This window comes from Chrysemys picta, chromosome 5 (assembly GCF_011386835.1).
Source record: "Chrysemys picta bellii isolate R12L10 chromosome 5, ASM1138683v2, whole genome shotgun sequence".
NCBI lineage: Eukaryota > Metazoa > Chordata > Testudines > Emydidae > Chrysemys > Chrysemys picta.
This window is the reverse complement of record NC_088795.1, coordinates 28,916,029-28,929,690: the sequence shown is the minus strand read 5'-3', so window position 1 is coordinate 28,929,690 and position 13,662 is coordinate 28,916,029. Positions and strand designations below refer to the sequence as shown.

General features: G+C 41.3%; 2 protein-coding genes across 2 annotated transcripts in view; both read right to left on the bottom strand.

Annotated features, from left to right (window-relative positions):
* The window catches only part of DAPP1 (dual adaptor of phosphotyrosine and 3-phosphoinositides 1), a 51,386-nt gene extending 42,414 nt beyond the window's left edge, over positions 1 to 8,972 (bottom strand). Inside the window, exon 1 of the mRNA XM_005278498.5 lies at positions 8,510 to 8,972. Coding sequence (XP_005278555.1) covers positions 8,510 to 8,610 — 101 coding nt within the window. The 5' untranslated portion in view covers positions 8,611 to 8,972. The remainder of the gene's footprint in view (positions 1 to 8,509) is intronic.
* LOC135983898 (general transcription factor II-I repeat domain-containing protein 2A-like) overlaps positions 1 to 13,662 on the bottom strand; it is a 984,084-nt gene that overhangs the window by 830,605 nt on the left and 139,817 nt on the right. The window lies entirely within an intron of this gene.

Sequence of the window (13,662 nt, the reverse complement as noted above, 5' to 3'; positions counted from 1 at the left end):
CATCCCAAAAGTTGGCTTTGTCACCAATTCAACCTGATGAAAATTGCTTGATCCGTTCTGTGATGTTGCAGCTCTCCAGGGTGCTCAATAGGTCATGGGGAGTGGAATGTAGGCCGGGTGTGTGGAACTGGTTTGGCAAGTCCTGTACACTTTGGAAAATGACTTCAAACACATCAGTCTGCTTTTCACAGAAGACGTAGAATTATGTTATGTAATGTACAGTAGAACCTCAGCGTTACGAACACCTCGGGAATAGAGGTTGTTCGTAAATCTGAACAATACATTATGGTTGTTCTTTCAAAAGTTTACAACTGAACAGTGACTTAATACAGCTTTGAAACTTTACTATGTAGAAGAAAAATGCTCCTTTCTCTTTTTTTTTTTTTTTTTTTTTTTTTTTTTTTTTTTTAGTAGTTTACGATTAACGCAGTACTGTACTGTTGGGGGGCGGGGTTTGTCTCTGCTGCTGCCTGATTGTGTATGTCTGGTTCCAAATGAGGTTTGTGATTGATTGGTTAGTTTGTAACTCTGGTGTTCATAACTCTGAGGTTCTACTGTACTTATGTACCAATGTGCATACCATTTGTGGATGGATTCCAGTATTTCTGGAGATGCTGACGTCTTAACTAGTGCCTCATTACAACTCTTTTGACGTAATAAACAAAGCTGAAAATTAATACCACTGAACTACTACACTTTTTTTTTTTTTTTTTTTTTTTTTTTTTTGACAGTGATGGTAAATCAATTTGAAGCACTGCTTCCACTTCTCTGTAACATCAAAAATTAATTGGCTATCGGGTTCTGAGTATTAACTGGTAACACAGTACTGTCAGTCAAGGGTCACATTTTAACTGTGTGAGGACTGCATGTTTGACATGCCTATTTTAAAACATTTTCTTGAATATATATATATATATATATAATATATATCTGCATAGAATCATCAAACTGGAAAGGACCTCAAGATGTCACCTAGTTCAGTTCCCTGCACTCGTGGCAGGACTAAGATTATCTAGACCATTCCTGACAGGTGTTTGTCTAACCTCTTCTTAACCTGCGTAATTGTACTAGGTTTGTCATGTTTGGTAACATTGCCCTTGTGGGATAAAGGGATTTTGAATCATACCCAATTATGATTCTGTAGATTTTTGCAAATCAAATGACACCTCTTACCTTTCTATTGCCCATGGAATTATGCATGTTCCCAGACAGAGCCAGATCTAAAGCCCACTGAAGTCAATAGGAAAGCCTTTTATCACTTCAGTGGGCATTGGATCAAACACAAAGTGGACCACTACTCTGAAAAGTGACTTTGCAATATGGCATCACTGGTTCCTATATTTATTGTCTCCTTGATTTCCAGATCAATTATGCTGTGTGACTAATTAAAAGCAAAAAAACTTTTTCTACCCACCAGCCCTGGAAACTCCATCTGGTATCTGAGGGTACGTCTATACTTATCTCCGGGTTCGGCGGTAAGCAACTGATCTTCTGGGATCGATTTATCGCGTCTTGTCTAGACGCGCTAAATCGATCCCGGAAGTGCTCGCCATCGACACCGGTACTCCTGCTCCGCGAGAGGAGTACGCGGAGTCGACGGGGGAGCCTGCCTGCCGCGTATGGACCCGCGGTAAGTACCTTGTAGTTCGAACTAAGATACTTCAGCTACGTTATTCATGTTGCATATCTTAGTTCGAACTGGGGGGTTAGTGTGGACCAGCCCTCAGAGTCAAACTGGGTTCTTTCTGCCTCACATGTCACTAACAGTAAGGATTCTGCAATCATCACATAGCTAATAATTCTGCTGACTGAGTGTGAACAGAAATAACATCAAACTCCCTCTCCCTCTCTAGGGCTAAAATGAGTAAAGGATAGCAGAAGATTATTTTAGTCAGTAAACAGAAACAAATATCCACAGGGAGCAGAACTACTGAGTAAGAAGGGGCCTACTTTGCAAATCAAAACCAGGCTTTAAGGTCAGATTCTCCTCCTCCATTATTTTGTTCTGCTAGAGAAAAAATAAAATGTAGGAACATGAGTAATTGAAACTAATTTATCCAACCTTAAAGGCTTACGTCTTTTCTAGCTGAATTCTTTTTCTCCTTCCGCTTCTTTATTCTTTTCCACTCTCACTTCCATTTTCTCTTCCCCTTCTCTCAACTGATTATCTATTTCTGTGTGTCTCCTTTCCTTTATCTTTAGATCCTCATCTGCTTTCTAATATAATAATGTATTTCCCTAAGGGTCTAATTCTGACCTTGGTTAAACAGATAGATACAGGAGGATAGAACAGGACCCTAAGCATTTAACCTGTGCTCATCACTCTGTCAGAGTACATAATAAAAATGTATCACTACAGTATAAAGGCCTGAATGTGGTCTAGTTTCCTCCCTCCTTCTACCTAAAGAAATGTGTTGTTCAATATAACAGAGTACTAAAGTATATACAAAACCCATCAGTGTGGAAAAACAAGAGATGAACTGTATACACATTACAAAAAAGAAACTCTTGGCATGTACAGAAAAACACTTCAAAAATATTACACAATGTTGCTGTCACCTCCATATCAGAAAGAACAGAAAATGAACCAGTAGCACGGCAATTCATACTTATTGAAATTACATTGCAGAACTGGCCTCTTGCTTCTCAGATGACAAGCTGATCCACATTCTACTCTCTTGCGCAAATCTGTGGATTACAAGAGGATGGAATTCCCCTATGCCCCATGATTGCATCAAACGTGTTTCTAATCGCAACACAAATAGAAGTTAGCATATATGAACAGAAACAGCTATAAACACTATAACTAAGTCGATCCTAGGAGCAACCAAATACAGAATTTTTAAAAATTGCCTTTTTTTTTTGCCCCTTTGTCAGTAAGAAGTCTCACTAACAATCTTTTGCAGACACCTCTGTGTATCTCTCAGTGAATTTCAATTTTAATCTTTTTAGTAATTTCAGGGAAGAGTGTTTTAACTGATGACTCCAGCCTCTTAGGCTATTCAGGATGTTCCAGCTTTTTCCTTTTCGCTCCTTTTGCCAGACACCTTCTCAGTGCACCAAACACCTTCCTTGTGGCGTTAGCAACATTTGAGTTTTCACACTTGATTCATAATTATCTGACCCCCAAAAACTCTTGGCTATCAAAAGAGCTCCAAACATTTACTGCCTATACTGGCCATCATCCTTCCACCCCCACTCCCACCCCCAAGACTGGGTGGCCAAAAGGAAGAGAATGCAAAGAGGAAAAACTTCTTGTGGTGGTGGGGTTCTCCAAGACTGTATAATGGCTAAACAAAAGAAAGAAGAGAGTGAGGCATGGCTAGTTTCTGGTTTTGATTTGAAAACTTCCCAATTAGAGTAAAAATATGTCTCTTGAAAGAAAACTGAGATTCTGGAGGAAAAATAACCCAATCTGAGGAAAATCTGCAGTCAGACCCCAAAGAACTGGATTTACATTGCTTGAGATTCTCTGTTTAAAATTTTCAGGGAAAAAATCTTACCTCCTGATTGTTGACATTTTGAGTGATATATGTTTTTGAGTTATGTCAGAGGTGGGAGGGAAAAGGTGCTTTTTTGCAAACATTGGTTTCAATGTTTTGACACAACAGCAATACAAACAAGTGTTGTCAAAATTAGTGCACAGAGTACTTGAAGTTACGGCATTATTCTGAGTGTCTAGAGAAGGATTTCACCATGGATTGCATGGGTTCTAGTTATTGCAGTCATTTTACGTTCCTGTCCACTTCTGATTTGATGGCAGGGTGACACATAAGGCATTTCCTGTAGCCTCTCTCCTTTGTCTCAAACATGAAGAAATTTTTTCCCCACACTTCAATTGACATGGTTTCCCATTTCTGATGGCTACTTCTTCAAAGCCTCTCCAACTTCCTTGTTTCTGTACAGTGAAGCAGAAGGTATGTCTGGTGCAGTTTCTTCACTGGCACATGAATTGCACACCTCTTTTGGAGGTGTAGTGTGCCTTATGTCTAATGGCTTTCAGTTTAGCAATGAGCCACTATTGCTTGGTCCCAAGTGCATCCAGGTGCCTTCAACAACCCCAAAAGTTTGCCAGTAACCTATAATGATTTTGTGCTATTAGCTGAGGCTCATTGACTTTACAGTTAATTTAAAAAAACACATTACTTAAGTGGTGTTTACGCAGTGTGTATCCTTCCACTATGAAAACTAGTTTCTACTCAAAAGCTGATACAAAATAGTAGGGAAAAGGTTATAAATGCCTGTTCTAAACTATTCTAATTATATTAATTTCTTTTTTTAATTTTCTTCTAACATTAACTTATTTTTCCAAAGTTCCTGGAGTATTTGTGTTCCTAGCTCCCCTGTCCTGTGGCCCAAATGTCTAGCTGCCTTTTCAACAGCAGTTTATGGCCTAAAAGCCAGTTTCAACTCACTTTCTTCTATTAAAAAAACAAGTGGAATAATGAACAATTCAGTTTTAGCTTTTATAGTAGAAAATGGGTTAAAAATAGCTGAAAGGCCACAAACCATTGCTTAAAGAGCAGACTGGCACTTGATCGAAAGGAACAGTTAAAACTTCACTTTTTCTCCTCTTGACCTTCCTCCTTTTTGTTTCAATTCAATCTAACCCTTCCACCTCTTCAATTAAGGTGTGACAGAACTCACAATAAACATCTCATAGTACCCCAACAAGGCCTCCAGCAAATCAAGGGAAGACCAGAATTGACATTCCTGATATAAATAACAACAAGCAGACAAAAACATTTCAAGTAAATGAATAAAAAGACAACCAACCATTCAGGCCTCCTTTATACACCCTAAGGAAACAAAAAAGGGTTATGGAATTTAAACTAAACCAAGTCTTAAACTGGTTTAGATGTATCTATAGTAGGAGTTTGCACTGGTGTAACTAGATTGATTTTTAAATTGTTACACTGGTCCAACTTTTCTAACATAGGCCAGGTCTAATCCAACGTATTACAAAAGTCCCAGCATCTTTCCTTTTATTTTTTCCTTTAGTTATTTTCCCATTTGATTCTCATATTACACGTTGGAGTAAATGCACAGGCATTTCTTTCAGTGTATGATCACTCACTATCTATTTTTTCTTTAAAGAATTTCAATTTAAAAAAATTACATTACTTATATTAAAGTAATGCTGAGAGGCCCCGAAAAGGTTCCAAGTTTTGTTGCACAAGGGACTGCACAAATGTATGGGTAGTAATTTGTCCTTGTCCTAAAGACTGATGTTAACTGAAAAAGCCTGCATTATAGGTGAGAATTTAAGGATGTGAGCTTGCGAGATGATCTATGTGGATGGATCCCCATGTCCAGTGTAGGTGAGAGGCTTCAAGGAGCCAGCTCTCAGACCCAAGAGATAACTAGTGAATCCTATTAACCAGGAGAAAAAAGGGGAGACTTTGTCTTCTCAAACTGAGGTACCCTTCCTGTATACCCTCATTCCCCCTCATAAGGGAAGGGTGAGAGCATTCAGAGATGGGCTGAATCCTAGCAGTTAGGCTGAAGGGGACCAACCCTGAATATTGGTTATTTGGCAAGGGGCCTTTTAACATTGCACTGCGCTCAAGTAGATGCCTGGTATGTGGGGGTAGGTGGAGTGGAGCCCCTTCCATTAAAATTAAAAGTAAAATAAATAAAGTTGCAGCCCTTCTCCTTTTCAATCCATCCCTGCATCTGTTTCATTCACCTGCATGTCCTGATGTGCTATGTCATGGTTGAAAATTTACAGCTGTGATTCTGCAAGATTGTCTCTGAGGATGGATTCCCACTGAAGTCAGTGGGGCTCCACGTGGGCAGAGGTCTCCGCCTGCTCAGACTAACTTACTGGATGGGGATCTAAATGAATAAGTCAGGTAATAAGTTATGATTCGCACAGCAGCTACAACTCAGCCTATTTGCACATGGCTAAAGCGTACCTTTAACATCATGACCAGTAATATTACAAATGAAAAAGAGAAATAAGTTACAGTTGCTGTGGGAACCATTACTCAGTGCTTTCATTTCACTTTTGCTATGAGCAAATCTTCCAGCCTATACACTTTCAAATGGGGATGGGGGGGAATATCTGTTGGGAGGAGGTTTTAATTCTGAGTTTCTGCAGAGTGTCCAATTTACTTACTTCATTAATTAAACTGGTCATCAAAAGAAATACACACAATCTCCACCCTTACATTAAGCATTTTTTTCCTTTGTGGGTCTTCTAATCTTCACCAACTTCCTCAGAAATTATAGATGCCCTCCTAGCCTTTCTGCTTCTGGGATTTTATTGGTGATTTTCTCCTTCCTTCTTTGCCTCTTCTGCTTCAATTTCATGACTTCTCTCCCCCTCTTCACTCCCATCTATGCTGTTGCTCCTATCCACAGATTTTGCCTAGAACAACACTGCCAGCCTGAAACTGATACAAGCCTAGTCAGTTTCACTTTCTTGGCATGATGAAAGCACTGTAGGCATATCTTGCAAAATGCACTCAACTAATTACCAGCAGTGCCTAAGGAACTGGCCCATAGTTTAAACTTTCATGTGTGTATGTGTATGTATAGCTAACATTTTCAACAGTGGCTAATTTTGAGTGACTCCATTTCTGGACACCCAATTTGTGACACGTTTTCAGAAGTACTGTGTAACAAGACTGAAATCAAACCCTATCAGCAGATGATGATCTAGTGGGGAAAATGTTATGCTTGTTTTGCTGAACTCCCTGTTGCAGATATTTTGCTAACTCAATCAGGTATTAGGGAGAGAAGAGTGACTCTCTAGAGATGAGGTGGGCTATGCAGTCCTTGGATAGGAACTTGGGGAGCCTGGTGAAAAGGCTTTGGCTGGATTTTGTGTTTCAGCAGGAGTTATTTGGGTGAATAAACCAAACTGCAGGAAGATGGGTAAAGTTTTGACCTGATGCGGCTACTGAAAACATGTTCCCATCACTTTTGTTCTGCTGCTGCTCCTTCTGTTGTCAGTGTGGGGATGTGTGTGTGGGGGCAGCAATGCCAGCACAAACACTGCCTTTGGGATTGTGCTGTAGGAGAATATTTAAATTGTGAATAGACTGTGTTGGGTATCAATGGGATACTTGCAATCTTCAGCCAGCCTTGAACCCCACTAAATTTTAATTTCTTGACCTTTGAACATTATATTTACAAACATAACTGCCTCAGCATTGCAGTGGATCTAGGGCATGATGATGGATGGAGTCAGTGGAAGAATCTAGATAGATATCTTTTTACCATTGTGTGGCAACTGATTTCAACAGAAATACGTAATTATGAAATACGTTATTCAAAGTGCAAGAATGAATTTGCTGCAGTCCAAGATACACATGAAGGACGCTCATTCCCTGAAGAATTACAATCTAGAAACATATTACAAAATCTAGAATCAAACTTAGTTCTAAGACTTCACATACATTAGACCAAATCTGAACTGAGAATCACTAGGAACCATTGCTCCAAATGCTGTGGTCAATGGCACCCCATGCAACCTCATTAGAAATTAAAGGAATTGCAAAGAGTGTAACTCAGCACAGAATTTGGCCATATGGAGGGAGGCCAAATTCTGCTCTGAGATGCGCACACACACAGCTTCCTTTAAAGTTAACTAGAGGCTCAGGTGTAGTTGCAGAACAAGCATTTGGTCTGTGTAATTTGCTAGCTACTACCATTTTAGTACAGTCATATTTCTCATTTCTGATCAAGTATAAGGACACATTTTAACTCTTCATTATCTCCCAGTTCATAATGATAATAGCAAAGGTACCAAACACAAGCAAATAGTAATTCAGAACCCTCATATTATTGGGTTGTTTTTTTCTCTCCTCACCTCAGGGAAGCCCTATTTTTTTCAACTGTGCATTCAAAATAAATAAATCATAATTCTGTTAAAATGTTCTGAAAAAATGCTAACTCTCAAAGACTATTCAGCAGCAGCAGACAAACTCAAATCCTAGCAGCTGCTGAAATGTCCCTCTTTAATCTATAAAGCTTCCTGCAGGCTTTTCTGCATTTTTTGTTCATTCACATTTTGGGTGATTTAACAGATCATCCTCTTTAAAAAACAACAAATTCTCAAAGAGACACTTGCAATGATCCCTTCAGGCTGACACTACACACATACACCCAGCTGCACTGAGATCCGCACACAGGCAGAGCCCCAGAGCTGGTGACAACAACTTCCTCATTCCTGGTGGGGAAGGAGGAGGACAACCATCGCAGCCGTTGTTTTGGGCTGGAGGTCCCAAACCCACCCGCCCTCCTGCAGCTGCCACCGTAGAAGCAGCCCAGGGCATTCCTGTGATTGCTCACCATCCACACAATGCAGAGCGATTCCTGCTTTCCCTCCGGCTTCCAAGCCGAGAGGGAAGGGAGGCGACATGCCAGCAGGAGGGAGGAGTGACCTGCAGCTAGGTACCAGCTGGGCCAGCAATGCGATTTCTGGGGGGAGGGCTTCAAACACTGGCTTCACCCCACGGCGCGGGGTGCAGGGAAAGCCCAGGGCCGTGCCGCCCCTTACCCTAGGCTCTGCAGCTCCTCTAGCACTTCTTCTTGCTCCTCGGGGAGGACCCTCATGCCTCGGCTCATCTTCGCGCCTCCTCCCGGCTCTGCTTTTCCCATCCGCACCACCTGCTGCTCGCGCCCCGCCGCGCGCGGGAAGGGAAGGCAGAGACAGGGGACTCCCTGCCCCGGCTCCCGCTCCCCGGGCAGCGGCAGCGGAGACTCTCCCCAAGAGCAGCAACCTGCTGCTGCGGGGCGAGCGAGCCGAATGAGGAAGTGAGAGCGGGTCCCTCCCTGCACCTAACCACCCTGCCAAGCCGCCTGCGAGGCGCGGGCAGAGAAGGAAGAGCCCGGGGAATGCAGCTGGCCCGGCCAGCGCGCGCTGCGCTGCGCTGCGCTGCCCTGTGTGGAAGGTGTTGTGCCTCTAGCCGAGGAGGCGGAGGAAGGCTTGTGGCTAAGGAGCAAGCCTAGGCAACTCCCCGCCTCTAAACAGCCTTTTCTCTGCCTCCTAATTTTCTGTGACACCGCCCCGTCGGAGACCTGGAGTGGCCCTTCCGCACTCCAGGAACCGAGTAAGCGATGGGCTGGTCCTAGGCTGAGTTAACGTGACAGACACACGTCCAGTACTTGTCAATTGTGCAGTTTACCTAGCTCAGCGTGTAGATCTCGGTTGCAATCATTGTGTTTGGGAAAGGGAGTATTGATCTTCCCCTGACTCCAATGAGTTGTCTCCCTGATGGAACAGATCATTTTTCAGATAGTTTGTGGTTTTGATGGGCAGTGGCCCAGCTCGGCTGCTTTCTATAAACTGTGCTCTTAGGACAGCGGAATTGCAAGACTGGGTCAGGCCTGAGGGCCATCTCTGACAGGTGGCCAGTACCTGGATGTTTCAGAGGAAGATGTAAGAACCCTGCAGTAGGTAGATGGGGGATAATTTCGCCTCCTCCTTCTTCCCTCCCCCCATTATTATGACATATTAAGGCGTCATTCCAGTCTCTAATAGTTAGAGATTGGCTTAATCCTAAAGCATGAAGTTTAATATCCTGTCCCAAATTTTTGCACCACTTAATTATAACTTTTTGTGATTGTGTAATTCCCACTGGAAACAAAATATAAAAAAATGCACCTGAAAAGATTCAGGCTTATTGTATTATGCAGCCCTTCCTGACATTTTTTTTCCTATTGTGAATGTAAGCTCATGCTTCCCAATGTCTATCTGACTTGTAAGTGTGTCATATAATAATCTGTAAACATTACATAAATGTTTGCAGATGTCATAAAAATGAGTTAAAATCTTGGTTTACACATAACAGTCTTTTATTTAACATGCTAATGTCAATGTTGATAACAAAATGACACACTTTTCCTTACCCATAGCAGCTGTGATTGACACTGCTGCATAAATTACAGTTGCCCTTAAACTGGTTTTAAAAGCATTACACTTTTTTTTCTGCAGTGAAAAAAGGGGCTGGCCTTTTATAGGGGATGGTAAATTCACAGACAGTAAATCTAAGGCTTAATAAACCAACAGTTAAATTCCTCTGTAAATATGCCTTTTTTACATGAGTGTAACATGCCAATGATAGCATTTGCAGATCCGATGATAAGATTGCTAGCTACTTTCTTACCCTGTGTATTAGTGTTTTGAATCCATGCTCATAGAATGTCTAGATTTAGAGTGTGCCAATTAAGTGCTGCCCTGAGGGTGGGACACAGTCACCCTGCTTCAGGGGGAGGTCCCAAAGCGACTATGCCTCAGAAACACAATCCTTCCATGAGTGACAAGTGTGCAGGGGATGTATGCAGGCTGCACTATCCTTGACAATGGTACAGCTTGATAACCTGCACCTGACCCACTCTGGCTGCTTATTAGGGAATTAGAAAATGTAATTCACTACCAGTGTGGCTCCACAGGGGGTAATGCCAGCCATCATGTCACTCAGAGCTTGGACGTATGATGTGGTGGTAAAATCACCTGAGGCCTCTCTATGCTACATCTTCTAATGTTACTACCACCCGTGGAGAATGGGCGGCCGACAGGATACTTGATGATTACCTGTTCTATTCATTTCCTCTGGGACATCTGGCATTGGCCACTGTGGGAAGACAGGATACTGGCTAGATGGACCTTTCGTCTGACCCAATGTGGCTGTTCTTATGTAGCTGGTCCAGTGATGAATTACAAATTTACATTTCCTAATGTAAATAAGTCCTGTCAGGTGGTTTCTGGGGAGAGGTGGGAGATGGAAATAGTCTGGATTCATCTCCTTCCGGCCCATCATTACTGCTACATTTGCGTGATGTGTATCCCCAGCGATGCACAAAGGAAACAGTCTTTTTTCCTGCTACTGCTACCTCCTTACCTTCCCCATTCATACCCATCACCAATATATCTTCTCAAGGCTATCCTGAAGTCTCTTCTCCACACACAATTCCACACCTACCTGTTAGTAGATTTGTCTTGGGATTTATCCCCTGAAGTCTGCACAGAAAGGGGCAGGCCTGCTGATTGCCTCCTGAAGATGTCAATGGCCCTGTGGGTTTAGTAGATTATCAGGCCTCCTCCATCTCAAGAAGATAATATCAAGTATTCTTTGAGTCGGAGGCGGCGAAAGTAGGCTTCCAGATCACCACAGAACTGTATCATGTTCGTGGAGGTGCTGGGGCAAAAAGAGAGTCCCCGAGATAGGACAAACTCTTCTGCTGGGTTGAGTGTGTAGCTGGATAAATTGACGATATCAAGTAGAGAGAGCCACAGAGTGAGGGGAGTTGTGTGAGGACTGAGCCTCATGGGATGTGGTTTTCATAGCTTCAGAAAATCAACTACCCGATGTTTAATCAAGCCCAAGAACCTTTAACATTTCTCCATTGCTGATGTTTGTTCAGTTTTTCAAAGCTGTTGTTAGTTTTCGTGGATGTTCTTATGATTTTTACAGTGTAGTGGCTGCACCGTGTGCATCTTTTTATGTGTTTAAGGCAATGTTTCTGCTGAATTTTCTGGGTGTTATGTATTTTTTCAGTGCTTTTTAAACTGTTTTTATTCATGCACTTATATTTTATACACTTTGAATATGCAGGTGCTGACAAATTCTTGTCTTTGTTATGCCACTTTGTTAATGTGAAAATCTTTCAATGAACCTGTTATGTTCATGATATAGAAACAGAGAAAATAGCAAAAAGCATAAAATACTCTTTCTGGGAGGCTGAATTGTAGTAGTACTTTATTTCTTAAAATACAGAACTTTTACATACAAGAATCAAAAACAGAGACAGAGAGAGAAAGCAAGCTGCTTCTTAAGGCGGAGAGGCATAACTCAACCCACCTTGCTGCAGGCTGGCTCCTTGCAAACTGACTGCTGATAGACTCAGATTGTACACTTCTCTGCAGAGCCCCTTAGTCTACAAGCAGGACTAGGAAATCCCCAGAGAATTTTAAGTGATAGTTTACAAGTTTAACACAGATTTCAAATGCACGACCGAACCAAAAATTGCTTGTAGCAAATACTTCAATGTAATACACTCAGTCTGAAATTTGCACCTTATACCCATTGTTGAGTGAGTGGTATATACTTAAAAGAGTGAGCAGAACTGGTATGTACTTTTCTGATACACACAGTAATGTGAATAGCACATGCTGTTACTGTGTATTGGTCAAACATGAAAGGTTGGCAAGAACAGCCTGGTGCCCTGCTAACTAAAGATTCATAGATTATAGGCCACAAGGGAACACTGTGTCCTCTTCTATAACACAGGCCAGAGAACTTCCCTGAATTCATTCCAGAGCAGATCTTTCAGAAAAACATCCAGTCTTGATTTTAAAAGTGAACCTATTAATATTATGTTGCATATAACCAAAAATTCAGAATATATTCAGGCACAACCATCCAATAGTTGGAAATCCCCCCCAGAATCCCATTTTATTTGGAGGATTATCCCTTGGAAAAAAATACGTAATGTTGACAACTATGCCTATTTACATATTCAGTGACTCTAGAGATCACCACACTTCCTTCCTCTTCTCCCCCCCACCAAACTCAAACAGTTCCTGAACTTATGAATTTACCAGTGTATCCTGGTTAAACTCACCAGACCTTTGTATTTTTGAGTGGTGGTTCTGCAGAGCCCCACTCTGTGTCCTACCTTTAGACTGCCTTGCTCATTTGTTGATTTGGGACTTTATCCTTACATCTTCTGTCAACCTTCCTTTCGTTTCACATCAGGGCTTGCTTTGCCATATTAAGAAGCTGTACATTAAAGATATGCAAACATCCTCCCAACGGTTGCTATTTGCGTGTGAAAGCAAAATATCATGTGTATGAAAAGGTCATGCTTTTTGTCTTGGCACTGATTTCTCAAAAATAAAATATGCACTAAAATGAAACTAGTATAGAACAATTTATTTGATTTGCAATGAAGGCCTACTTCTTTGTTACTCTTTGTTTTACAGATTAATCATTTTAGAAGGAAAGAACTTTCGTGACCTCAGTGATGGCTAATGCTCTGAAATATTTTTTTACGGGTTAGGCAGGAATTGTTTGCTGGTTGTACCTATAACTCTTGCTCTCTCTGCCTGCAATGTGCCACCTTCTCTCATTGACTGTACATCTCATATCAAAACAAATTCTGCCCCAGATACCATTTTGGCTGGTTCAAATGAGCTTGCTTGTTAGCTTTCCATAGGTTGATATTGTTCACAGTGGGAGATGCTTTTTCCCAGCACATCTTTTAGCTTTTTATCCATTAAAAAGTTCACTAGATAACATTTCCTTTGGGAGCCTGGAACTGTAATCCATACATTTCTTTCAGGCAATCATAGATATTTTTGACATCTTCATTGTCCTTTTGAACTTGATTTTTTTTCTTTCCTGTCCTACCAGCTTCCTTGCTTCTATCAAAGTTTGCAGAGATGGTTGAAATGACCTTTTTATTTCTTTTCTTTTCTTTTTTTCTCCATGGCTGGGTTATCTCATTTTGAGAAAAAGAAAGGTGCAAATAAAAATTTCTCTTTATTTGAAAAAAGACTAAAAGAAGAAATTTAATAAAATCCAAACAACAAACCATCACAAGCCTTTTAAAGGGCTTTACCAACTGTATCACAAATCAGCATAAAAGCTCATAGCTCAATGCTCATAGCTTGAGACAGGCTTTTATAAGCTCTTGTGTTCTATGCAG